This window comes from Atractosteus spatula, chromosome 13 (genome assembly GCF_055471065.1).
Source record: "Atractosteus spatula isolate fAtrSpa1 chromosome 13, fAtrSpa1.hap1, whole genome shotgun sequence".
In the NCBI taxonomy this organism is placed as follows: domain Eukaryota; kingdom Metazoa; phylum Chordata; class Actinopteri; order Semionotiformes; family Lepisosteidae; genus Atractosteus; species Atractosteus spatula.
The window spans coordinates 26,518,917-26,545,963 of record NC_142718.1 but is presented as its reverse complement, the minus strand read 5'-3'; the positions used below and the strand labels follow the sequence as shown (position 1 = coordinate 26,545,963).

The window sequence follows — 27,047 nt, the reverse complement described above, 5'->3', positions numbered from 1 at the left end:
CTTATTTTAACAGGGTCAGTATATACAGTATACGATAGGCTCAATGGAACTTACTGCTGTATGGTACAAAATAAATAATAAAAAATAATATTGATTAATATCGAATAAAATTCTGTGAAGCATCATATGATCTCTAAGGTAATTGTTTTAGCTTTATTTAAACTAGATCTTGTAGGGTACACTCAATAAGCTTGCACAGAGCGCTTGTCGAAAGCACTCAGGTGTCGTATCCAATTCAGTATCCCTTGGAAATCTGTATCCCCTTCATTTCCAGGGGATATTGAATTGGGTACGTCACGGTATGCTGTGTTTTCATTGCGTGGAAATGTCCCATACGTATTTACATCCATGTACGACCCATTTCATACATAATGTGACATATTCATGGTCCTTGAGCTCATGTTGCAGTTATAGAATAGCTTAACCTTAGGGCACCTACATAATGTATGTACTATATAAGCATGTTGTAATGCAGTCTGTACTGTATCTCCCCTAGTAATATATTTCTAAACCTTTTTAGTTATGCTTATTAAAGTAAGATTAACCAGTATGTGTTGAACTCTTAAGTTGCATACTTTACATATTAACATAAATTATGTTACATATACTGCGGATGTGTTTTGAATTGTCTGTGTCTATTCAGAATAAACTGCAGTGCATCAAATCCACAGATACTGTATCTATAAATCCATAGATCCAAAGAAATAACAGAGATTTATATGCGTAGCTGGGGAAAAGCTGAATTACTCAACCATATTAATTTGTTCTTCTTATGCACAGCAGTACAGCAGCAGCTATAAAAGAAACTATGCCAACTCAAATGTAACTCAGACAATGTACTTTAAACGATCCCCAAGATCTAGCTGCGGGTACCCCGAGTCAGAATAAAAGAAAAATGAGACCCTTCCCTTAACAACAGCTTTGCTCGGTACCTCATCAGCATACAATACGAAAGAATGCTGTTGGTGCTGTAGCTTTCCAGCTGTGAATTCGGAGATTTCTATAAGCACAATTACATAATACATTTTATACAAGCATTAGTGCAAGCCTGCTGTTAGCATTCACTACGGTCATTTGCAGCCTCTGTATTTCATGCAGTCTTTGCCAATTAAGACATAAGCTTGTGATTACACATTTTAGTGGTCAAGTGAGGATGATGTTTCCCATTAACAAAAAAACGTGTACAGGTGTAGTTTAATAATAATAACAATAATAATAATAATAATAATAATAATAATAATCACTCAAGCGCTTTACAGTTAACGGGGACTCCACTCCACCACCACCACCAATGTGTAGCCCCCACCTGGATGATGCGACGGCAGCCATAGTGCGCCAGTACGCTCACCGCACATCAGCTGTCAGTGGGGAGGAGAACAGAGTGATGGGAATTATTAGGAGGCCATCATTGGTAAATTTCCAATGGGAATTTTGGCCAGGACGCCGGGGTAACACCCCTATTTTTAAAACCTATTTAACGTTTCACATTTAAGAGTACCTGCTTCATCAACGCAGCGTGAAAAAACTTTCAAAAAGCTATTTTTTTAAAAACTAAACATGTAAAATCTCGTCGGGCAATACAGATTACTAAGAAAGCTTAACATAAACAATTAAGTTTAACGTTTAACTACATTGTGTATTAATTACTTCATAACAAATTACATTCACAAAACATAAAAGATGTCTAATTCCTGACTTTTCTCAGTTACATTGCAAATGTGCTGTCCTATACCTATTTTTATCTCCTAATTCTCTGTGAATATGTTTTTGCAGACAACTCTGATGTAGGTTGCAGCAAAGCCTATGTTCTTGCAGCAAAATCATGTCTTAAACACCTGCAATCATCTTGATTGTTAACTTGACGAGAATTGTTGTCATGTGTGCCAAGCTGGCAAAATAAAATGTCAAAATTCCTATACCTTAAAATTAATCTTTTCATAGGATTATGAATGTATTATCAGGTGACTGCCCAAGTTTGATGTTGTATAGCATGGTGTAGACCACTTTTTAAGGTACATAATAATACTATTCCAAATTATAATGCAGAAAGATCAGGCCTCCTAAATGGGGTGCTGTATTTCTATTGCAACTTAGGCCTGGATAAGATTTTGTTTTTACCTTTAATTTGATCTAAATGTACATAAAGTAACTAAAATACTGTTTGCTTGCTTTTTAACTAACTTTCTATTTAAATAAGTAGCGATTATAAACAAAGTTGTTTTTCTTTCAATCATTACAATATAATAATTTCCAAAAAAAGGAGTACTGTGCATTAAAACAGGAATTCTGTGTCATTAACGCCGAAAACCTCTGCATCTGCAACTTTGGCCATTTCAAAATGGAGAGGTCCATGATGCATGATCATTTTATTATACAGAATTAGTCTTAAACACTTAATGAAATAAAAATTACTGGTAAAGCATTTCTGTGTACAGCTTATAGACTGTAACGCATAAACAAATAAAAAAAATATTTTTTGAAGAACTTACTGGTTTTTGAAACTGTTTTTTACATAATCAATGCATTACAATACTTTGTGCTGAAAAACATTGTCTGATTATTTTTGGCTTAAATGGGTGCAATTAATTCAAATACTGACAAAGCTCAGCTGTAGCATTCTCATTTATTTGTCCATTTATTGCTACTTCTGACAAAATTGTTATTGGTATGCTTAATAATCCCAGGTTTTGTTTGTTTCATCCCATTTCAAATATCTAAAAAATTCAAGGACCTTTTTATAGATAAAATAAGTAGGACACTTACAGAGACACCATTAACTTTATATACTGTAAATATTTCTCCACCAGGGAGAGTTCACTAGCCGTTTATTCACATACAAAATAAAGGTAAGACATGAAAGAAAGGCCAAATTCAAAATGTAACACTGGCACTATTTAGGCTCCGAAGAATAAAGTCAGCTCCTTTAACGCTACGTTTTTTTAAGATTACATGAGAATAGACTGGCTGTATATTGCTTCATTGAAATCCTGTAAATTCTAGCGCAATGCTTTAAGGCACCGAAAACAACATCTTTCGATGTTTGGGGAATAAATTGTTCTTACAGAATTATCATGGCTGCTTAAAACGGTCTTCTCCTGATAGCGGAGCTCACCAGGACATTAGAAACCCCACCCACAAGGACCCCCAAGTCTTATAACTTTGTAAACAATATTAGAAATGTAAGGCACTCGTATTGGTAAGTCAAACATAATTAAAAATCGTGGGCTGTAGACCTGAGCATTGCACATCACTGTAGCACAAACGCGCTTTTCGTGTTCTCGCTGCAGAAAACTATGGAAGTATTAAGCCGAAAGAGATAACCGCAGACAGTGTCTTTGGGATGGAAACAGGAAGTGCTCCCAGGACGTTCAGTGCGGCTCACAGGAAGTCTTGTTTCACCTGGGGATGGGAGGAAGTGGGGGGGCCCCCCTTTCTTTTCGTCCTGAGCCTGTAAGAAACAAACACAAAACAATACATTGATGGTCTGCAGAAAAGGTACAGAAACCACTTCGTCCATTTTTTTTTTCATATTTTGTTAATTGCTGTAAAACTACTCCGGAGAATTAAAGCAAACTTCAAAACCTAACTCATGGCAACTTTATAAACACGTATTCTGACAGGAAAAGAGATGAAATAACTCTTGCTTCTCACAGTATTACTTCTTTTTTTAACTCTGGTATTATTCACACAAACTGTTGTACAGAGGGATGTTCTTCGTTGGCAGGCTTCCTGTGTGGTGTGCATCGATTCTCATTAACAAAGTAACGGAAATGTCTTCACCTTCATATAGACAATCATCAGATTTTGCTAAGATACCTTTAGCAAATCTTAAACAAAGGCTAAGGCTATAAATGTGGCTTTAGATACTGAAGGATGAAATAAACAAAGAGCTGCGTACTGTCAACACAAGTTACCACTGAAACATCGGCTTACATAAGGTTTAAAAAAAATCAGAAATGTTACAAATTAAACACTAAACAATACTGGATTTCGCTTTTATTCCAGGCTTAGCCTCTCAACCCTTGTTCTATTTTTTTACCACTTATAATACTTTTTGCTTTTACTGTATTTTCAAGAAAAAAAAAAGACGCAAGTGAAAAGTGAATTGCACAACAAATCTTATGCTTCTCAAGTAGCCAGTCAAATATACATTTAATTGTATTGACTGTTAATCCTAGCTGAGAAAACCACTCTGGCACTAACAGAAACTCTACAGGTACTGTACTATTTATCAATTAACACTCCAACAGCTGTTATCTCAGAAGTAATGTCAGAATATTATAGAGTAGGACATGCTGTTACCATTATATATAGTAATTAAAAATTAACTCCTTAGACTTATATAGCACTTTTCTGGACACTCCACTCAAAGCACTCCACCACCACCAATGTGCAGCACCCACTTGGATGATGCAACGGCAGCCATAGTGCACCAGTACGCTCACCACACATCAGCTATCAGTGGGGAGGAGAGCAGAGTGATGAAGCCAATCCATAGATGGGGATTATTAGGAGGCCATGATTGGTAAAGGCCAATGGGAAATTTGGACAGGATGCCGGGGTTACACCCCTACTCTTTTTACTCAGGGTTATACCCTGGGATTTTTAATGACCACAGAGAGTCAGGACCTTGGTTTTATATTTCATCTTTAGGACAGTGCCTTTTTACAGTATAATATCCCTGTCACTATACGGCAACATTGGGACCCACACCTCTTCCAGCAGCAACCTTAGTTTTCCTAGGAGGTCACCCATCCAGGTACTGACCAGGCTCACACCTGCTGAGCTTCACTGGGTTGCCATAAACCAATATATTGTACTATTGCATTTTATAGGAAGGATGCAATCTAGAGTTTATTCAATGTTTTGTTTTCTTTAACAACATGCTGCTCATGTACAGTAGCTCTGGAACATGAAGTCATCTCTCTCTCTGTTCTTTACTACAAACCATCTCATTGTGCCATCCTTCTGATTTCAGACATCGGAAAAACAATGTCAAAAACCACTTCAGTCTATTAATGTGCCTACTTTGATTCCATCCATCCACTTTAAAGCTGTGCTATCCAATACAGATTCTCTGGAGTGCCAGAGCCTATCCCAGCAAGCAACGAGTGCAAGGTGGGATACACTCTGGAAAGGATGCTAGTCCACAGGGCTAACACAGACACAAATACAAATACTCACAAACATTTTCCAAAAAGTAAATTAACCTACCAATAAGTCTCTGGACTGTGAGTGGAAACTGAATGACCCAGAGGAAACACATGACACAGGGAGAACATATAAACTCCACACAGATGGGAAACCATGAATTGAACCCATGGCCCCAATGCTGTGAGGATACAATGCTAACCACTATGCCACTGTGCCACCCTGATACCAAACCTCTATTTTTAATGCCTACAATAAGACATTGTATCTCAAAAAGGCCATTTCCCCAGGTTTCTGCACATGATAATTTTTTGTAACACGTGATATGGGAAATTTCTTTGCTGCTCTTTCCCAGGGAACACAAAAAAGACCCTTAAGAAAGCACGGTTCCTCATTTAAGACTCTGCCCTTAAATGTCATCCTATGGAGAATTTCAAACGGCAATACGAGGTTCAAAAAAGGAAGGAGGGAGGACGCAATGCAGCTCAGCCAGAGGAAAAGTGCTTCTCATATCCACTCCCAAGTTCTGGGCTGGTCAGTCTCACCTCTGGTCTCGCTCTTTGCCAGCTTGCTGGGGTAGGTCTTTGGGGAGGGCACATAGGGCTCAGGAGGGGGCAAATCTGACAGAGGGTGGAAGAAAAACCGGCCTTCCCAGTCATCTGTTGAAAACAGAAAAACTATTGCTAATGGTTGGAATATAAGAATTTCTTCTTTCCTTTTCAATTTTAACTTCAATCTTCTTGCACACATTCATAGTGCCCAGTTACAACATTCTGAACATTTTTTTTTTTAACGATGATGACTTTTCTCACACTCTGACTCCATCTTAAAGCAGTGGTGTTGAGATGGGTTCAGCAACACCAAAGCAACCCTTTCTCTTTTCTCGGAGCTCCAAAATATATTCAGGTGAATTCAAAATGCTTTCAAAGGTTCATCCAAAATATATTTTTGAACGGACCACCAGATGGCAGTGTGCTTACAAATGTACTAATGCCAAAGACTAAAAAAAGAATAGTCAACTAAATTGTATGTTAGAAAACACAAGTAATTTATACATACAAATTTGACAGAATTTAACTTAATCTCTAACATTTGTGATCTTGAGGCTGCCAGTTAAACACCAAAATTATACCTTAATTTGTGAAACTTGATTTTGTGTGGTGTCTGAACAGGGCTTGGTATCTATCTACAGTGAATATTTTTACAAATTAGAAAATTGTTCTTTGAGTTATTTGCAAGATATTGGAACCTAATTGGCAAAAACACAGAGTTGAAAAAAAAGGTTGTTCTTATTGTCAGCTATAACAGTGCTAATACTTTTGAAAGTTAAAAAAATAATGTGCTGCTCTTTTAATTAAAAATTAAAAATAGCAGGTTTAATTAAAAATAGTAATTAAATCCAGTGACTCTAAGAACATTAAAAACAAATGAGAGGAGGTAATTCAGTCCATTAAGCCTGTCTGGCAGCTAGTATGTAGTTAATTGATCCAAGGAACTCATTTTGAAAGTAGCCAAGGTATAGGCTTCAACTACACAGCTGGGTAGATTGTTCCACACTCCCACAACCCTCTGTGTAAAGAGGTGTCTCCCGTTCTCAGTCTAAACTTTAAGAACATTATAGGACATATACTATGCAGTATAAACCAACATTTTTTACTATTGGAAGGATGTCATCTAGAGTTTATTCAATGTTTTGTTTTCTTTAACAAAATGCTGTTCATGTAGCTTTGGAAAGAAGCCTTGGTACTGGCTTCAGATAAACAGCTGGGTAGCTTGTTCCACACACTCCCACAACCCTCTGTGTAAAGAGGTGCCTTCTGTTCTCAGTCTAGACTTTAAGGTAGTATGCTGTGAAAAAGTGAATGAATATTTTGAATGGATTTTTTCTAGGGAGGGTGTCTCCAGTCATTAATGTCAGCAGCCTCACTCCTCAGGAACGTCAGAAGTGGTAGTACCTCCACCCGCTGGATGTGGGGAGTCCTGGTAGCCATTCCTCATGGGTGGAAGGGGAGCCCCAGGCCTGTCAGGGGGCAGAGGTGGTCTGTGCCCTCCTCTGGGAGGCTCCGCTCCTGGTCTGTTGGGCGGCGGGGGGGCTGGCGATGACCTCATACTCCCTCCGTTTCTGCCTGGGGGAGGTGGCAGGGGTCCTGTGTGGAATTAGGAGGCCGCAAGGAACAGGCGACGTTAGAGTGTGTTTTCTGAAACAGGGCACTGCGCACACAGCACAGTTAATTCAGGCCAGGCCTTCAAGGTGATGGCCTTTCAAAATCTCGCCATCCCGACGCGCAAGGTGACTGCATTCCATCTCTTCCTACCTGTGCGTCCCGGCGGGTCTCGGACAGGAGGCGGGGGTCTCTCAATGGGAGGTGGTGGGAGGGGGCCGGTCCGGCCTGGTGGGGGTGCAGGAGCATGGGAATTCAAGGACAGGTTCCTCTGAGGGAGCCTGGGAGTTTCCTCGTCCGCGCCTGTTGTTGGAGGCAAGGGCGGCGGGCCCGGTCTGCCGGGCGGCAGTGGGGGCGCCCCGGAGGACAGGGGTGGACGAGGAGCCGAGGAGACGGGGGGCTTGTTGTTCTGAGAGGGGAGGGGAGGGGGTCCGTCCCTGTGCAGGGAGGGCCTGCTTCCCAGGGGCACAGCTGGGGGCCGGTCATCCGACAGCCTGCCAGGTGCAGGGGGCAGGGGGGGCCGGCCTGAGCTGGGCACAGGAGGGCTGGACAGAGATGGCTGCCGGGAGAAGGGGGAGCCTCCCGGCACAGGAGGAGGAGGCCCCTGGTTTCGGTTAGGCAACGCCGGTGGCGGAGGACCGGGGCTAGAGCCCGGGGGCCGGCCGCCTCCAGGCACGGGCAGGGGGCCCCTGTTCTGGAAGCCCCCCTGAGAGGGCCGAGGGGTGTTGGGCACAGGGGGCGGCCCACCGCCAGGCTCCGGCCGGGGCGGAGCCCCACGTCCTCTGGACAGCTCAGGACCGCTGCTCCTTGGGGCGGAGGGGGGTGCGCCAGGGAGCCTGGGGGGGGCGCCGGAGCTCCCTCCAAAGGGCTTGGGAGCAGCTGCTCGTCCTCCAGGGGGCAGCAATGGAGATCTGCCCCCGCCAGAGTCTGCGAGGAAAAATAAAAACAGAGATAAACTGCAGAGCAGAGCATTCAATTCATTATTTCAGGTATTTCTTCACAGTTTCAGACCGTCAACATTTTCTTCAGCAGCGTACACAAGCAGGCCTGTGTGACACATCTTTCTTCAGCTTCATCTTACTTTGCAAGGCTTCAATCCAAAACATCTACGATGCCTTCGGGGTGATTTCCTGCTTGTGACAGAGATATTTTGCTTCTGTCTGGTGGTCAGATTGCCAGATGAATGATATGAGTTTAGCACGGGTTTAAAGTACACGGCAACTAGAAATGCGTTGCCAAGACTTTTCTGGGAAAAAAAACAACACATTCCAGGCTGTTAAGTTCCTAGGCCTGAAAAACAATTTTCTAATTCCACTTACCGTTACTGTCTCTGTTTCCTGCAGACCTCAATTTCGGCATCCCTCCTTGGAACAGACCCCCGAGTCCTCCAGGGGCTCCTCCCCCAAATCCGCCCCCTCCTCCGCCGCCGCCGCCGCCTCCTCCTCCTCCTCCACCACCTCCTGACCCCTTGGGTTCTGAAAAAAAATACCAGGGCTTTACCTGGACAGATCACCACCACCGACTGATAACCACAGCATAGGCCTGCAATGGCCACCACTGTCCAAACTAGAACTCATTGTTATAAACAGGAGATTTCACTGTGCCTGCAACAAACGATTGAGAAACCAGTGTCGTTGCACTGGTATCCATCATCACACACACTTTGGCATTTGTTGCAGGATGATATTTACTGCTTCCTTACACAAGCCACCTACTCTTTCTGAAAAGAACATTTACAGATGGTGCTTGACAGATCTGGGCAGTAACTGGAATTCCTAATGTTAAGTATGCTTCCATAATTGCATGACAAATCTTTGATTTAATAGCAGGGAAGGAGTGGAATATTTTATCCAATAATTTGAAATAAATAGCAGTAATCATAGGACGACGCATTATTCAACCAAGAACACCTACAAATACTTTGCAGCATAAAATCATAGACTGGAGCTTTACTAATTACTAATTGGATTTATGTGACTGTGAAGTTTTTAAGGCACAGTACTTTTTTTTACACAATTCACCTTTTGGAAGTCACAATTAGAGTAGGGTCCTCAACTTATCTTCTGCAATTTGGGAACATTTTCCAATAACATCTCAGACAAGAATGAGTGTTACAGGAAGACGGTATAAAGACACACTGAGCTAGCTGACTTGGAGCAGTCGTGCAACCTTTGTAAACCTGTTTCCCAGCAGTTATAGCTATAATTGTCTGGAACTGCAGCAATAACTACAGAATTCACCATGAATGAATGGGTTTAAGAATTCTGAATGATGTCTGCTGGAGGTAAAAATGCAATTCTCCTCCTACGATTATCTTTCCAAATGCTGTGCTTGATTGTGCAAAAATAATTATTGACTACAGCTGGCCTCCTCAGGTATCACTGCATAATCATCTAAACAGGTTTCCTTCAGGGCAGGCCTTGCTTTTAAACCATTTAATCGGTTTTCTACACTTCACTGAGTGGTTTAAGGCCAAGTTGGCTCACACAGAAATTTGATGTAATAGGTGATAAATACTATGTACGGTAGGATGCCACTGTATCTGCATCTAAAAAGAAAAAGTATTTTAGCCAATGTCTTGCAAATTTATGCGGGAAATGTATTTTCTTTTCCTTTATTAATGCCATCACAGCCACACAGGGGCTTTCAACAGTATCATTTTACTTACTGTCAAATACTGGAGCACTTCGGTCATTAGTAACGGCCTTCTTTAATTTAGCTCCTTTTGTTATATCTGATAGGAGAGCATTTCTTCCTTGCTGTTCAGACCTGTTGAGAGCAGGCTTTTCTGTATTGGCCTAGGACACAAAATAAAAATGACTCTTGATTGTGAACACTAGCAGTATTAAATAAATTACATAGACATACTTCAGATAGAAACCTATAATCACCAGCTCTCTGATATTCACCTTAATTTTCCTCAGGCAAAAAAGAAAAGATTCAAAACTAGAAAGAAAGAGTACAGTTTTACCAGCCACAGCTGAAATTAAATATTTGAGCCAAACACTTACAATTGCAAGGTCTCTAATTTGTAAACTTCCAATACAATGAATGGCAACAGTAACCATTCCCTCACACACTCACTACTAGCTGGAAAAAAAAGAAAAATGTTATTCAGTGCTGCATTACGTATAAACCCATGTGTCTGCTGGATTAAGTTGGCAGTGATATGGAGCAGCAGGGAGTGGCGTTTTGGAAAGGTAGTAGCACAATTCGGAGGAAGAGCGTCTGTCGCTCTGTCAGAATTAAAGAGCGAATTCGGCCAGATCTACCACCAGATGGCGCTGTAAAGAAAAGGAGGAGTCTTTTTACCAACCAAGCACGCCATACACAAGTACAGTCGGTAGGAAAGTATATCACACAGAACAAAAAATTCTTTCTTCATTTTTAGGAAGAAAACAACTGCAAATCAAAATGTTCAAATCTATGCTTTGATGTCCTACATACATAGAAAGGATAAAATCTGGTACTATTTATGCTAACGTTTCTACTTAATGCTCAAATACTGAGTTATATCTACTCATTATGGGGTCCTAATTAAGAGGACTTCTTAAAGGATGACACATGGAATGAAGGAAAAAACTTGAATATAACTTTCACATATACAACCCAAAAGAAGTAACCAAATTAATTGATTAGGATAAATGCAGTTAAAATCAGTTTTAATACTGGGGTGCCAGCCATTCTGAATTTACACTTTTTGTTTGAGAATGAAGCTTGTATAAAGCTTAATTTTGCCCCTAAATGCTCTGATCCTTAGAAAGATTATGTCCGTGTTGAGAATACAAACGTTTCCTGAAATTCCAAACCAATAAACTGTGAAGAAGCAGTTTATGTGCAACAGTTTCTAAGTCCAAAGGCTCAGACCTGTATAGAGGCCATTGATTGTGCTGTGCCAAATAAATGCATATTCAAATGAATATGTATTTACATTTGATTTAAACATTTATTTTAACACTTTTTTATTTCTCAGGCTTAAATCACTTAATTGTCTTGGAGTGTTGGAGAACTTTCAGATTAAGAAATGTGTCATTCACATTACCGGAAACCTTGATACAGCTCGTTTGTCTTATAATTAAACTATTTCTTGCAAGTTGGACATCTTCAGCTGCCTTGCATTTCCTTAAAAAAAAATCAAGACAAGATTTTCCACTGGAACACAGCAGCTGTGTAAATACAGCCTGCAATTGTGGTGACCACAGCAACATTTTTAACTCGCAAACATAAATGCAAAGATAACCTAAAACTGGGATTTTGTTTCTTAGTTTTCAACATGTTAAAAAAAACAATAAGTGTGGGGTCGATGAGTGGTTTAATCTGCAAAAGCATTCAGACTGACCTCTATGGGTCAGATATCACAAAGCCAGACATGGGTCGTGTCACTTGCCAGCTGTAACTAAGATTTCCCAGGTGGCAGTATACACTGGACTCCACAACACGAGGGCAGAGCTGGCCAGAGGTTTCTCAGCTCCCCATACGATAACAGTTCCTGCAGGTCGTCAGGGACCCACAGGTGTGAGAGACAGATGCAGGAGCGCGGAGAAGTGGTTAGTGCTCTTAACCCATAGCTGGAAAGCTGTGACTTGGAACCCCAGGCAGTCGTGTTGTGCTGTACTCAAGGGCACTTCTCTCTGATGGTTTCAGTAAAATGCCCAGCTGTGTAAACTGGTACAAATATAAGTCACTTTGCATGAAAGCATCAGCCAAACATAAATAATAATGCCCCCCTCTTCCAGTAGGTACATGTCAAAGTTTGACTAGATCAGCAGGTTGGCGTGTTGGATGAACACGTCTAAGCGTTTTAATTCTCGCTGTTTCAGATACAGGGGTTGTTGCCATGGAGATAATGCTTAAATCAACTGGCAATGTCAGCCTGTAGTTCTGCAACATGAAAATGGTGATCGGCGGTTCTAAACGAGTAAAGCTTCAAAGTGAACAAATGAGGGGAGAGGCCAAGGAAAAAACAATCTACAAGAACAACAGTCCCATAGTTTTGTCTCATGACGATGCCCTAAAAAGCTTAATATCTGCATGTTGAATGTGACAACGTCTTACCACAGCAAATGTGGGGGGAGGGGGGGCGGCCGGTGGAGGGGGGGGGACAGGCATCTTCTCTCCTCAGTATTCCTTCTGAAGCTTCTTACACCTGCCAGGCAGAAAACACAAGGGTAACCTGTCCATTCCTCATCTGGGAAATTCGCACCTGCTGGAGCTGAGCTGTGGTCCCACTTTAGTTTTCATGGTGGGGGGGGAATCGGAATTTCTTACGGAAATCTTTTCCACAGGTATTAAGCAATCTGATTTATTCTTCTAAAAAAACCTAATTGTGTCATTTGGATTAATGAAAAAAATTCTAGTGTAGGTTACTTGTTCCTTTGGGAATAATGTTCTGATGACATCTGATGCATATTTTGGGGATATAATAAGCAAGCGTTGATCATTAGCAAATTTGAATAGCCTGATAAAGACTTGCAATATAAGAGAAGACAATTTGTCTACTCCTCTCGTCATTAACGGTGTTGCAGAAGCACGCAAAGACCTTTCATTTCTAAATTAAAATAAAGCCATTACAATCAATCTTGTTTTGTGATCCACTTCCTGAAAGTGGGCTCTTGCAATGGTGCCTGAAGTTCCGTAAGGTTCTGAATACTTTTTGTTGCATGCGTGTTAACAAACATTACTCGCGCTTTGAACTCTATAGTGTGTATTCACAAGGAAATGATAATGTAGCTACAGCCTTACAAAAACTGGTTTTTGAAAGAAAAATGAGAAATAAGCAACCAAAACCTCATTTCACTTGTTTGATCTTGCTCCTGTCCTGGATTTAACCATTATAAAAAGCCTACTATAAAACAGCCAAAAGAAGCCAAAGTTGTATACAAAAAAAATTCATATTTTGGCCTAGGGAAGGGACCTAGCCAGTACTGCCTCATGTAATTCTTAAATTATTTTCAACAGACAAATCAGGATTCCTGAAAGACTACTTTGCATAGAAATGAATTTAAATTGTACTGTTTTTGTAATTCCTGTCTGCAGTACAAGCATTAATAAGAGCTCACAAGACAAGAGTATTGGATTTGCATGTCAAACTGAAACGAATTAGACTGGTTTAACTTAGGCCTCTGACTTCCTGTGAAACTGGTCAACAGGAAGATCTGTGCTTCAACCAAACCCACAAGCCATCCTGCCGCTTAACGATTCTGCTTCGCAGCACTGCTGCTCTGTACTACAGAGAAATGCCTACTGCGAGTCGCTGTAGCACAAAAAAGCCAAACAAAAAACACCTCATAGTAACAATATTAAGTGTTTTAACCAATAGACGGAAATTGCATGCCTTCATCTTAAGAGGCATTAAACTCTTCCTTAAAATGACCATGTTTTTTAATGACAGTGTATGCCCACGTAGAGAATCCTGCATTTTATTTACATCTCCTACAAAAGTGTTCTGCCTTCAATATAAAAGAGGTTTGTGTTGACAAATGACATTTAAATATGGTGGATGTTTTCCCACCTTTCAGAATTAACACATCTCCTGCATTAGTGCACTTAGTTATTTTTACTTCACAAAGCTCTCTCTGTCCAGTCTTCAAACTTCCTCTGCCACCTAAGTAGAAGTAGCTGCCTGTACGGGTCCCTATCGTCCAGTGACAAATTGGCACTTGGCCAGAAAATTATGAAATATTTTAACTAAAATAAACCCTGGAGACAAAGAACCGGCATATGGGTGTAAGCATATATTGAAAAGATGGCAGAAAGATGAATTTTGAAGGTGGATACAATGTTTGCTTAAGTATTTTAAATATTTTATTGAAGACATTTTGAAAATGTTTAGCTAACATACAAAAGCACAAACAAAAAACAAACAGCAAAAAGGGAGCAACTTACTTGTCCCTTTTTACTGTTTTCTTGTTGAGATAAGAAAAAGTCCAAATCTGGGGATGTAAGTAATCACAAAATGAATGGATGTGTCAAACAACTAAAATTATGAACAGACCTCAGTCATTTTCAAAACATTCAAGAAACAGACCCCAGTACTTACAAAATCACTATAGAAATGAATCCTCTCCAATGTACTTGAGGAGATCATCTCATTAAACCAGCTCTCAGGGTACAGTGATTTCCATTCTTTAAGGCCACATCCATTCTGAACAACAGTACTAACTGTTCTGCCTTTGTTACAATCGAAGAGTGAAATTCTTCCCAAACACTTTTGAGTACCAAACAGAATTATTCTACCTACAATTCATTAAACCTCAGTTAAATTCAGAGTTCTCCACTATTATAACCTACTTACTATAATCAGCCTGGAATGTCTACATGTATCCATAGTAAAACACCACCCTGAACTCGGCTCCTCTCTCAGAACTGAGACAGCTGCAGTCAGTGAGCCACAGTTTGAAAGCTGCTCTCTTTTTACAAAAATAAACCTGCAACTGCTGCAACTGCTCTGGGATACCATTTGTCTCATTTGAATGTGTACTGAGCCCAGCCAGATAATTGGACATAACTATTTGCTAACCGCCTTTTGGAACTCTCCCAAGCTTCCTTTCAAAAAGTAGTGTGTGAAGAAGCCATGCCTACGACCACACATGACATACTGTATAAAAAAAGCTTGTTTTTCCATGTAGAGGCACTTTCTCACAAACCTCAACTGACACGTAACTAAATCAGGGGAGATACCAGAAAATGTCTACACCTGAATATCCAAAAGAACGAGAGGTCAGGAAAAACAAAGCAATGGTGTGCCTTCACCTTTTTAAAATCTCCTTTTATGTATTTTTCTGGAATAATCATTTCATATTGCAATACAGACAAGATTTTGAGACCCTTAGACCTGATGATCAACTACCCCTTTTTCCAGCAACATATTTATTTTTGTAGTGTTAATTGTCTGTGATATAAATCATACCAAGCTTCGACAGTGATGAAAAGAATCTGTCTCTAAATCCTGTGTGCTGACGTGGAAGGACTGTCTTGACTTCAATATTCTTGTCTGTCCGAGTCTTATTTTTAGCTCCTGAATGTCTTTCTTCAGAGCTGAAACTCAGTCCCTGAGGCCAGACTCCGCATGACATATCGAGTATTGTGAGGAACGCCTGCACTACTGACACACATGCTGCTTGCTAACATTAGCAGAATATCTAGAACAATAGGTCTTTTCATGCATTACCATGAAAGATGGTGCTCGATAATTCAGCAGAGTGGAGTCAATCTGGAGCCCATCCGTACTGTTTTCCTTCGTCAGATTTTCAATAAAAGTACTTGCAAGGCATGTTTTGCTGAATTTATTTTTAAAAAAGTCATCCAGGACTATCCACCACAAAGCCTGCATAGAAATTCCCTTACTTTGCGGAGATGCTAGAATTACACCGAATGCTCCAAATTTAGCGTAAAAGGCTACTTGCACTACTGAAGCACTTTCCCCCTATAATTGTTTCCTAATGTTCTTCAAGAAATGTGGCTCTGACAGAAAGTGCCTCAGCTGCTAAGGCTCTTGGTGTTGAATTAAGGGGAAAGTGTCTGAGCATCATGCTGGCACTGCCTTTCACGCTGAGCTGCCCTTTGAAGCATCTTGCTTGAGACTCTCAGACTGCAGTTTACACTCTCTTAAAATGTCTGCCTTTCATCTTCCTTTTCCACCCTCAAGGCAAACGGGAAGAGAGTAGCATTGCTCACAAACAACCAAACACATTGCAGGAGCAGACGAAGCCTCAATTAATATTATTTCAATTACTGTTAAAACAACTCGATGTGTTTATTTTTTTAACAGAACGCAATATTCCAGTGCAGCAAAAGATGATGCTTTCTTCAAATCTGTTGGTATCAAATTCAGTGAACTAAGCTGTGGATATCAGATCAAAAAGTTTCCAGACACCGTGACTGTATATGAGAGACAAGGAGAGCCATACAACAGATACATATTGTGTATATATTCTCAAAAAATAAAGGTGTACATAAATGACTCTCTATATTGCAAAAAGAACATGCAATATGCCCCCAGTAAAGATTCCAAATAGTTCTTAAATTTCTGTCTATTCAATACGTGTAATACAATTCCAGTAACCATACTATTTTCTGATTTTTATAGTTACTGATACATAATTTAATACTACAGAAATGTTGAAAATTTGAAGACAGGGACTTCCTTTGGATAAGAAGTAGATCTCTTAACTTCTCTTCTCTTTAGTTTTTCTCTCACCACAAGGCGACAGGCCGCTCAGCCCCAGGACAAGAGCTGTGATGACCTGCAGGCCATTTTACAGGTGTAAACATCAGCAAGACAGGTACTGCCTGTGTCGGAAACATCCAAACCCCTTTAGTACAAAAGAAAATTAGCCACCATACTAGTGGCATGACCACAAACCGGCTATTAATTCAAAAAGAAATTATGAAATGATGTTTTTGTGGGGAAAGAAGAACAGAACAAAAACCACAACAGAATCGTTCAGCAGGGTCTGTTTCATTATTGCTCTGACAGCTGTGCTCCTCATCTAACCAGCTGCCAGCGGCACCACTTGTTTTCAGGACTGCTGGACGTCTCCTCTGCATACTGTTCACGCAGCACTGTTAACGTCAAAACAAATCAGGTCAGCAATGCATGCAGGTCGGAATCTGTTTTTTTTTTTCGGGAAACATAGAATTCGTAGGCTAGAATGCTGGAGATAGAACTCGATTTAAAGAAAGAGAGATCAGAGCTCTTTGTCAGTTTTTTCAAGAATGGAGACTTTACAATCCACTTCTAAAGGGCAGATCACAGGGTCGAGGTAATGTTTCAGGTAATACCTTAAGTGTGTAGATGATCCTCTGTGATGCCACTCATGATGGGATAGCTGTACGACACCAGCCAATAATTCAAAATCTTGCCAATTACAAAAGTAAAAAATTCTATTCCCTCTTTTCTTGCTAACGATTTCATTAGCTGCTTTTAACAGGCTGAGTCATAATCCATCTGGACGCAGACCTTCTACTGCCAAAATACTGCACAAGCTGTTGCTAAGGGATACTTTTTGTATAATCATAAATCCAACACTAAGGTCAGTTTTTTTTTAGCTTGAAAAGGAAAGTTTTGCAATGATGTTCTGCGGGTGCATCACTATTTCCGAGCGATCGAGCATGCATTACAAACCTGCTCGCCTGAAGACTATAAATCAGAGCGAAAGAGAGCTGCTCAGTAGAATCTGTAAGCTCAGGGGAGGACTAGTATGCAAACTGTAAAAGGCTACCTCACCTACAAAGACTTGCACTTGCTATCGACAAACTGACACCGGAATATTTCAATCACCTTAACATCATTGCTCAGGTCATTATATATTGATCATTTTCATGTATTTCAGGAAATAGCTTATGTCAAGGGGGCAGTTCTTTAGCAATGCCACTGTTATTTCACTTCTTATTAGTATGCATCATGACACTATGTAAAAACAGCAGGTTCGTCTCAAACAAGAGCTACGGAGCACTAGCTGGGGTTTTAGAAAAGGCTTGTGGGCTGTGTGTAGTCGTGTGGAAGCATCACTGAGTAAACGTACAGGTAGTATCCCACATAGCTTGCTTTCACAAAAATAAGCCATTAAGATCAGTCTTAAAAATAGGATGTCACGAAGACAAACATGGTCTGAAGTTTTCTATTTTGGCGACATGCGGGTTCACAACATCTTGGGTGAGGGCTGTTGAGCACGTGCGAGATACTGGTGGAATGTGAAGTGCTGTGTATTGTCTTATACACTTGGTTTCCTCCATCGATTCGTCCGGCATATTTCTCAGATGCTTTTCAGAACTGCCCCAAATATCATTCGAAGACCATAAAAAGAACAAAGACGAGGTCCCGATAATAATCCCCTCCAGGCCTGGAAGAGGTTACACGACACAGCCTGCATGTGAAGTTACACTGGAGAAAGTGATGTTGCAGATGAAGGCTGATGCCATTCTCACAGAAACTCTCCTCATGTTACAGTAGCACCTTGCCCTTCTTCTGTTTGGTTTGAGTTATTTAATGGAAGCCGCAATGGTCTGAATTGACACCATTTTTTTCCCATTGTATTGCAGTTCTCAGGTGCAAAAAAATACGAAGCTTCAATTGCTCTGCCTCAAACGAATCTCGACGAAATCGTCTGTGGGTGGACGTGCAGTTTAAAGCCTTGGGTTTCTATTATGCTACGTTCCTTGCTAAGCGATGGATGGGATGCAGCGTGTCATATAGCTTTTTGTTTCCCCCCCGTACATGGCAGTTAGTCAGACAGCACGGTCAAAATCTTTGCTGACTGGTTCAAATAACATCCTGTATGAGAACAACCAAAAAAAAAAGCATTCCCTCGGATACAGCGCATTCAAAATGAAAAGGCATTCTCAGAGCTTACAGTCTGGGGGATGTGAATAAACATTTCTCTATTTTTCTGCCAACAAGAAAATGCTGGCAGTTTGTCTGGTTGTACATCTGTCTCCGATCTGCTGTCTCTAACGCAGGTACTCTGCAGGCCTTAGGCAGACTAAGGACGGTTTATTCCTGTCACCAGAGCAAAAAAACAGTCCCGTTCCAACCAAAGTGCAAGTTCTAAGTTCTAAATTGTGGAGCTTTTGCCCGACAGTTTTGAAATGATTCTTGTATCAAACGCTTAGATCTTATAAATTACATTACGGACATGTAGGTGACCAGGCTTACTCAAACTTTCCAGAGACTGAATACAAAGCCCCCCACCTATGTATGTGCAGCTTTCTCAGCTCGAAAGTTAGAATTTTGCCATTGTGGAATGGTTGTCTTTTTAAAGTATGTTTTTTTTATTTGAAATACTTCTGTAAAACAAAAACAAAAAACCATCAAGCAGTGGGACATACAGCAGAACTTCTGCAGATGGTCATGGAAACAGAACATGGGATTTCCCATAGGAGGTGCTTCCCCTTTGGGACATATTTAAGAAGTTTTTTCGTTCAATGGTCTGTTGCTTGCACACTTAAAATGAGTTAAATGGCAGCTGTTTAACATACATTACATAAAAATAAAGCAACATGGAAGCACTTTACTCCTATGGCAGAGTTTTACTAATCTATATCTATAAGGATTTACTGTACTAGAACTCACACATGCAACGCTTTATGTCAAATGTTTTTGCTTTTTTCACAATGCTATATATTAATAATAGTTTTCCTCTTAAATGAAATCACCTACTCATTTTCATATGAAAAGTCACAAAAAGAGCCTATTTTGTTCTATTCAATAAAATACTTTTATTATACTATATACTACATTACAGTTTCCTATCAAAAGGGCAAAACCGATATCTCTAGTTACAAATATTGTCTTGCCTTCACTAACCTATGACCAAACAAACCTGTTTCCCTTAAAACAAAGTTTTATTTTGTATAGGTCCTACAGTTAGCAAATGTATTAAATATTTCAAATGGTTATGTTTTTACACACTAATCAGGTAGAGATTAAAACTTTGAATTAAATTTTTGCTGTCCAATGTTACTGTATATTTGCTGAGGTGTGGCACACCAAAGCTGGTACTGTATGTCATTTTGTATCCCTGTCACCCCCTTTGTTACTGCAGAATCTGAGAAGTCTACAACATGACTGTTCCTGGCATATCCCTTATTATGTTTTGTGGGCGTTGTCGACCATTTAACCTGCTCGTTTAAAGATCCCATGGCAGTTCAAGGGCTCCCTAAGCAATGCAGTAGTGTCCAGCTAAATTCATTTTACAGCAGTTAGTACAGAATCTGCAAGTAATGCACCTGAGGATGTGCCTCTGAGATTTCACAATCCCTTTCAGTAATAAAACTGCATGAAACAGCAAAAGAGTTGTGTTTTCAAGCACAAAGGTATACTACTTAACATGCTTTAGTGGCCGTTCTGAAAAAAAAATCCTAATAACGCAAACAAATGAAATGATGCAAATCAGTGGGTCGAACAGTTTCACCATCCGTTTCAACCTCTTGGTCCTGCATGCTACCCCAGACCAAAAGGAATACGTTTTTATGGTTTGAAGACAGCGGAAGTTAACAAGCTGGCTGTTTATGTCTGTTGGTTTTCCCCACACCATGTTCGAACAAAAGAGACCGATTCGCAAAACAGTAGGTACTCCATAAACCAGGAAGCTAATCCAGTTTGGTCTAACGACACAAGAGTGTATTGGCAAACAATTAAATAAGGCAAATAACTAAGAATGCCTATAATTTATTATGTATTTAATATATATTCGAATATATTCAATCAATTAGCAATGAACTGCTGCATACTGCTCAAACAAAACCTTAAGAGTATTGGGATTCTTTTTGGTTCACCGATACTTTAGTTCACTGATGGCCAAACAGTTTTATTTCAGAATTCATTTTAAACTATAAAAATAAACAGCATGATTAAAGAGAACTAACTCACTATCTTGATACCGCTTTACATTTCCTTGTTCTCTTTCATAGTACAAGTCAAAGTTCCACTTTCTGGTGGACTGCTATATTTCAGTTCCTCCTGTGGTTAGGGTTCAAACACCATGACTGTGAGACAAAGAGTAACTAGCTATTAAATAAAAGAATCATGATAATATAAACTAAAATACTTGCGTTATTATAGGAGAGTCCAGTACCGGCCGCAGGAAAATTAAAAACAAGGCCTTTTCTTTTCTTTTTGCATGCTGATTATTCGCGTGACACACAAAAAAAAAAATCTTAGAAATGCTCACCTCAGTGCTCTCAGCAGCTTTCGCTAACATCAGTTCCTTCGTCGGTGAAGGCTTCCTGTAACCAGCAGACCTCGTGCCACACTTCCTCACTGTGCTCTCTTCTCTCGGAGCTCTGCTCACAGTCATGCGCCGCTTAGAATCACCTTCCCCTGCTACTGATCTCCAGCCAGTCTAGGGCATCCTTCTACACTTAAGATTCATGGCTAGATTTCTACTCCAGTTCACCACCGCTTGCACCTAGATGCTTCTGTGACCAGGAATCCTTATAGATCGGACCAAGGAGAACATAGAAACCCTTACAAGAAGCTCTTTGGTTTCTCTACAGGTTGCAAAAAATAATCAGATTTCTTTCTCCTTGAAGGTAAAACAACCCCACTAAACCAAGGCTAAGAAAATATTATAGAAGATTTCCAAGGACCTTTTGCAACCAGAATATTACCTTTTTAGATAGGATGGTAAAAGCACTTCCACTAGGTTTTCTATAGTTAATAGCCTCTGAGGATTGTAATCAAATTGCCATCAGCCACACATTCATTACCAGTGAAGTACAGAAGATTTTTTGTCTGGGAGAAGCTCCATCATATAGAGACCTTTTCATTACTATTTGTGCGCTTAATGGCTAAAAAGATGTTATTTTCTTCCTTGCAGTCAGTGAGTAAGCAATAATGAATTCAAGCACTACAATGGACCAGTCACAATTCACAGAAAGGACAGCCTACTTGGTTGCCTTCAGCATTACTATTGCCCTTTACCAGAACTGATTGTCTGACCCTGCCTCTTTTACAGTTCTACAGGAAGTTTGAACAAGATTTCACTCCGTTCACCGATAGTATCGTGTTCATAAAACTGGTGTGGCTTGCAGGTCATGGGACTAACAAAGAAAACAGAAAGCATGCTTTCAATGCTGGATCTCAATGTACTGTACAGAGCAAGGCAGAGGTTGGAGCTGACCTGGCAGGCAGTGCAATACATTTACCCAGATCTAGCAGAAAAATCAAACATGTACACAAAAAATATCAATATTCAAAAGTGTTTTTCTCCTCACAACGGCAAAAGCTAAAAAATTCATTCATTTTTACCCAAATTAAAATTCTGTTCTGACTGAGAGTCCCTCTCTGTATTAAAAGCAATATATTTAGGTTGTGCCAACAGGTGAAACTCTTTCTATTTAAAAAAGTGATAATCTTGAGGCAAACCTAGAATTCCCATTTGGTCCAAGAGGGATTGTAGACTGAAGTAGAGTAGTTTTATATTCGGTTGCAAAAATTGAGATCAGTTTTGGCTAAGAGGCACTTTTTTGTACCCTTGGCCTCTGACAATAAATACATATACATTTCCCAATTTATCAAAACACTGCTGTAGCACAAAGCTTAACTGCTTTCCTTTACACATTCCTGTACTTGTTAATAACCTCAGTAACCTTTAGTTAGTAAAAATACTATTATCATTCAGTGGCTTTAAGAGCACTTGGAATTCCATCATTAATAATTTTCGCACTTTTGATGTTACAAAATATTATTCGTTTCTTTAGCTTCTTATCTAAAGGAACTTGAATTTGTGTCATTTAGACCTTGGATTTGAACCCATAACCATCAAGTGGCAAGTCAAGAGCCCTGACCGCTACTACCTTAAAGTACTTCTGCAAAGCCAAAAGAGAAGTCCAAAGACAAAAAACTGCTTCTTTAAAGAACTCAAGGTAAAACCACGAAACATAGTTCTTATTTTTCAATCTGGGGTTAACATTAACACTATCCCAATATGTCCTTCATTATGACGCACCACAAAATTAACAAAGCAGCAATTTAGGGAACTCATCACTAAAGGACTTAATTCTGCAAGAGGAAGGTCTCTAGTAAGGTAACCCACTTCATTTCACTCTTGTCACAAATAAGAGGCGGTCTCTTCGAGATCAAATTACCAAGAGGTCCATTCGCTTATTAAATCCCAGATCTCACCCAGACTCTTCCTGAAGCACTCCAATCCAATAATTCTGCTTTCATTACATGGCTGGGAGGGGCATTCTAACTAAGAAGATCATAACCAACACATAATTGATGCCATTAACGTCCAATTACACATAGATGTGCAACTAAAAATTATTCTACAAACGCTCTACTAGTTTGCGGAGCAAAATACAGAGCAGCAAAAATTCTCTTTTTTTTTAACCTCTCAAATTATGACATAACTGAGAGGAAAAAAAAAAACTCTTTCAGTTCAGTCCACATAGATCAAGCACTTTTTGCATAACAATAACCAGTGAATTCAATCACCAGAATACACCGGTACAGGCCTTTCAGTATACCTCTCTTTAATCACACAAGCACACTGAAACAGAATCAAGATGGTCTACAGGATTTTAAAAATTCAGATGAATTGGTTCACTTACTATGTGTGTAGCGGTATGTTCTCTAATTACAAGACAGCGCAAGGTTATTGTCTTACCTAGTGTGATGAAATTGCACTTTTTACAGTTTTGCATAAAGACAGCTTCAGTAAAGAGAAGAGTGCATTCGGTGATTGGCAAGATCACAATTGGTTACCAACTGACACTATTATGTAACGGATTCAGATAGCAAGGGAATCCCATTGTTTTTAAAATTCTTTCAATATTAGCGGGCTCGGGTGAATTTTTAGAGCAGAATCAAGAGATCTTAATGTTTTTAGCCTTCCCATAACCAACCAATATTCCCTTAACCAACCAAAGACAGAAAATAGGCTGAAGAGAGCTTTTAGGTATGGAAGATCAATGCGTTCCACCCTTAGCTCAGGTGTCTCACACTTGGTTTTTGGAGGGTTTTGCATCTTCTAGGCTTCGTTACACCTGAGCTCTCAGTTACATAGTGGGCCCGGTTATTTAACTAATTATCTATTTCTAAGTAGACTCCGAAATGTTTGCATAGAAGTCTGCACTTCATAAAGATCTGCATAACTGTTCCTTTAATGAGATGAAGCAAATATTTTGAATAATCAACTGTGTAAGGCATGAAGAAAATCCTTTATATGTCTCACCAGGAAAATGATTAGGTAAACGGACCACTACTACCTGAAAGCATGTTTGCAAAGCTGACAGAGCAGTCAAAAGCTGGAAAATGTCAGAAACCGTAAACATGGTCTTCACTAAAGAAATCAAGGTAAAACCACTAACATTCTTACATAGTGTTTAGTTGACTACCCAGGCTTAAAGAAAAATAAAAAACAGAAGATGCTAACATTTCCTGGAACTGAATTTAAGACTCCTGCCCTAGTCTCTTTCACATTCTCTGCCTAAACTTACACTTTTGTAACTTCCTGTTTACTTCATAAAAGAAAAAAAAATTGAACAGTTTGGCCTGAACAATATTGCTCTGTGGGAAATGCCCACAGTACCTCTTTATCCCATTGAAGCTTCTTTATCTTTTACCAATTATACACTGATCAGCTGGAGCAGGTAAATTAACAACTTGCCTTGTACCTGTCAATCTAAGAAAGATAAAACATTGCTGATGAACAACCACTGTATGGCTAACAGCTATTACATCTTTTTCTCTTTTGATGCAATATACCGTGATAATAATCCTGTAATCCAAGTCACTGATTGAACCTGGACCAGCAGAGATAGTGTAGGCCTGTAATGTACTGTAGCCTGGTAAAAGCAGCAGAGAGATGTTAATGTGCTTAAACAGGACACACACACACACACAACACTGGTACAGACAGTATTTCCTTTGTGAGCATTTATAGTAACATTGTCATATTAGTACAGTAAAACAGACAAAGGGGAACAAAAATTAAAAAGTAAGTGAATATACTTATAATACGATATCTACAAGGCATCAGCAGAACTTTTACTGTTACACTGCTTTTGTAATCCTGTTTTAAGTGTGAAAGTCAAGAGGTGTAAGATTATACAAGGCAAATTCTAAGCCTATTTTTTTCCAATAGAAAATTTGTCTTATAAACACGTTTCAAAACATCAAATGAAACACTGAATTCTTGACTATGCGAGTTCAAGGACCTTGTGTTTCACATTCTGTATCTACAGGTATATAATATCATTCAGAAAAGGAGGCAAGGTTGTAACTCAGAACACTGCGCTACACGGCCTGTATCAAAACAGAAATACGCTATAGACTTTCTCCAGTCTTTCACTACACAACAGATGCAAATGATAAAAAAGACAAAGGTACCAATGGAGCAACATAACCACCAAACATCAAGACCTATTCAAATAAACATGGCTTTACAAACATTGCAAGGGTTATCATAGATGTTAAACTTGTCACCTATTGGACCTGCTACAAAATGAAACTTAATACAGTGATCAAACTCCTTCCTATATCCTTATTAAAAAGGAGAACACAAAGCATGAAGCTGTTTTACTGTGTAGGGAGATTGTGGCCAATGTCAGCTAACCAACTGGATTGAATATTTTGCTATAAACAGTCTCCACCCCTCCTGCTGTTCCCTAATTTAACTGAATTCCACAACATCATTACATTTAAAAACATTTATGTGCATCCTACAATTTGTTATGTCAGTGTTGGGAAAAGTTACATTTCCAAGAGTAATAGGTTATAGTTACAAGTAATTCAGGTGGGTAGCTGAGTCTGCATGGGTAGGCTGCAAAGGAACAGGTAATAGGTTTATTCCATGCTGAAAAGAGAAGAAAGAAAACACAACATTTCAGCCGTGGAGCCTTCTTCAGCTCACACCTGAAAAAGTCTCCACGGCCGAAACGTTGTGTTTTCTATAGTTACAAGTTACTGCCAAAAGGGTAAAATTGTGTAAAAATTAATAAGAATATGGAAGAACATGCATTCAGAAATAAACTCCTTTACAAAGTAACTACATTTTCCCAAAACTACACATTGTAGTATATTTTTGTCAAAGCTAACATGATCAGAATATAAAAAAATTACATTATTAGAATCATTAGACAGATGTATCAACTATAATCTGTAAACAATATACAACAAGATAGATGTAAACAACCATAATATCATTGCTCAGATATTTTTGTCATTTTTTAACTCATTCCGTTATATGTCGTATATAATATCAACAAATGCAAATAACTGTTTAAATCAGCTCTAATTACACTGAAATATGGCATCCTTGCAACAATCTACAAATTCCTAGATGCCAATTTAAAAAAGTGGTAACAAAAAAGCCGGTGAATTCCGAAGAAACGCTGAGGGGAGCCCAAAACGGCCGAATCCTACAGTTGTCACAGACATTAAGTCCTTTAACAGTTGCATTGCATCATTCAGAACTTACACGAAGGGAACAAAAACATTAAATTCGTGCAAAAATGGAATTTGGTAAAAATCCTACACATGTCTACTCCACTTCTCGCTTTGGTCTTTACAGTGAATATTTCCAACTTGTGTAGCGGTTTCTGCACACCGTGTGCCTCTTTTATTAATATACTTTTTTAATGCAAACAATGTCTCGGTTTTCATAACGTTCTGGATTCAGTTTTTTGAAATCATTTCCCGTTTTGGTACGACTATCTACAGGGTTACGACTTCACGTCTCTTTAAACTACTTCTGTTGCCACTCCTTTCACTATAAAAACACAAGTTATTTTTTATTTCCGTTCAACACGTTGCGTCCGTGAAAAGGAGAGATGCGTTTTGGAGTAGAAACTTTTGTCTTGTACCTACCTGTCACTTTCTTTTGTTTTCAGTTTTCTTACATCACTCTTTGTTGTTTAATTGTCTTTACAGATTCGGAAAACGGGGCATTTTGGTCGGAGCGAGCTATTTATAGTCTTCGTCTGCAGAGCAACTTCTGCTTCTCCCAAATCCGGGACATTTCACAGTGATGCAATGTTTCCAGATGTGACTCTTGTTCATTTTCTGAAAAAAAAACTTTTATTTTTAGAAAAGAAAGAGACAAGTGTATACTGAAAAGGGAAATATGAAACAAATATTTCTCAGTCTTGACCAAATCTATTGCATTTGGATTAACTTGTTACGTTAATAACTTGCATTTTCTACCACTATATAAGGTAAAATGAAGCAAATGCTAATGTAGGCTATTTTTCCACCAAAAAATAAAAATCGGAGCACAAGGGAAG

At 39.4% G+C, this 27,047-nt stretch overlaps 1 protein-coding gene across 6 annotated transcripts; it reads right to left on the bottom strand.

Annotated features, from left to right (window-relative positions):
- Window positions 1–2,606: 2,606 nt before the first annotated feature.
- On the bottom strand, window positions 2,607–26,790 carry LOC148821972 (WAS/WASL-interacting protein family member 1-like). Of its 6 annotated transcripts, none has more exons than XM_088930300.1 (9): window positions 26,632–26,769; window positions 25,548–25,618; window positions 12,369–12,459; window positions 9,982–10,111; window positions 8,633–8,788; window positions 7,467–8,240; window positions 7,107–7,298; window positions 5,697–5,810; window positions 2,607–3,448 (listed from the first exon to the last, which is right to left on the bottom strand). In XM_088930300.1, the coding sequence occupies exons 3-9, from the start codon at window positions 12,420–12,422 to the stop codon at window positions 3,396–3,398; spliced, it is 1,473 nt and encodes a 490-aa protein (XP_088786426.1). In that variant the 5' UTR covers window positions 12,423–12,459; window positions 25,548–25,618; window positions 26,632–26,769; the 3' UTR covers window positions 2,607–3,395. The 6 variants fall into 6 exon arrangements, with proteins under 6 accessions (XP_088786426.1, XP_088786429.1, XP_088786425.1 ...); XM_088930303.1 differs by lacking the exon at window positions 26,632–26,769 and adding an exon at window positions 26,243–26,344; XM_088930299.1 differs by lacking the exon at window positions 25,548–25,618 and having other exon boundaries at window positions 26,632–26,790.
- Window positions 26,791–27,047: the final 257 nt, after the last annotated feature.

Excerpts from the sequence above, each read along its gene's own strand:
- LOC148821972 (XM_088930299.1), bottom strand. The coding sequence starts at position 12,422 with ATGCCTGTCCCCCCCCCTCCACCGGCCGCCCCCCCTCCCCCCACATTT. Across the intron at positions 10,112-12,368 it reads CTCCCCCCACATTTGCTGTG|GCCAATACAGAAAAGCCTGC; the intron begins GTAAGACGTTGT and ends TTTGTGTCCTAG. Across the intron at positions 8,241-8,632 it reads AGGAAACAGAGACAGTAACG|ACTCTGGCGGGGGCAGATCT; the intron begins GTAAGTGGAATT and ends TTTTCCTCGCAG.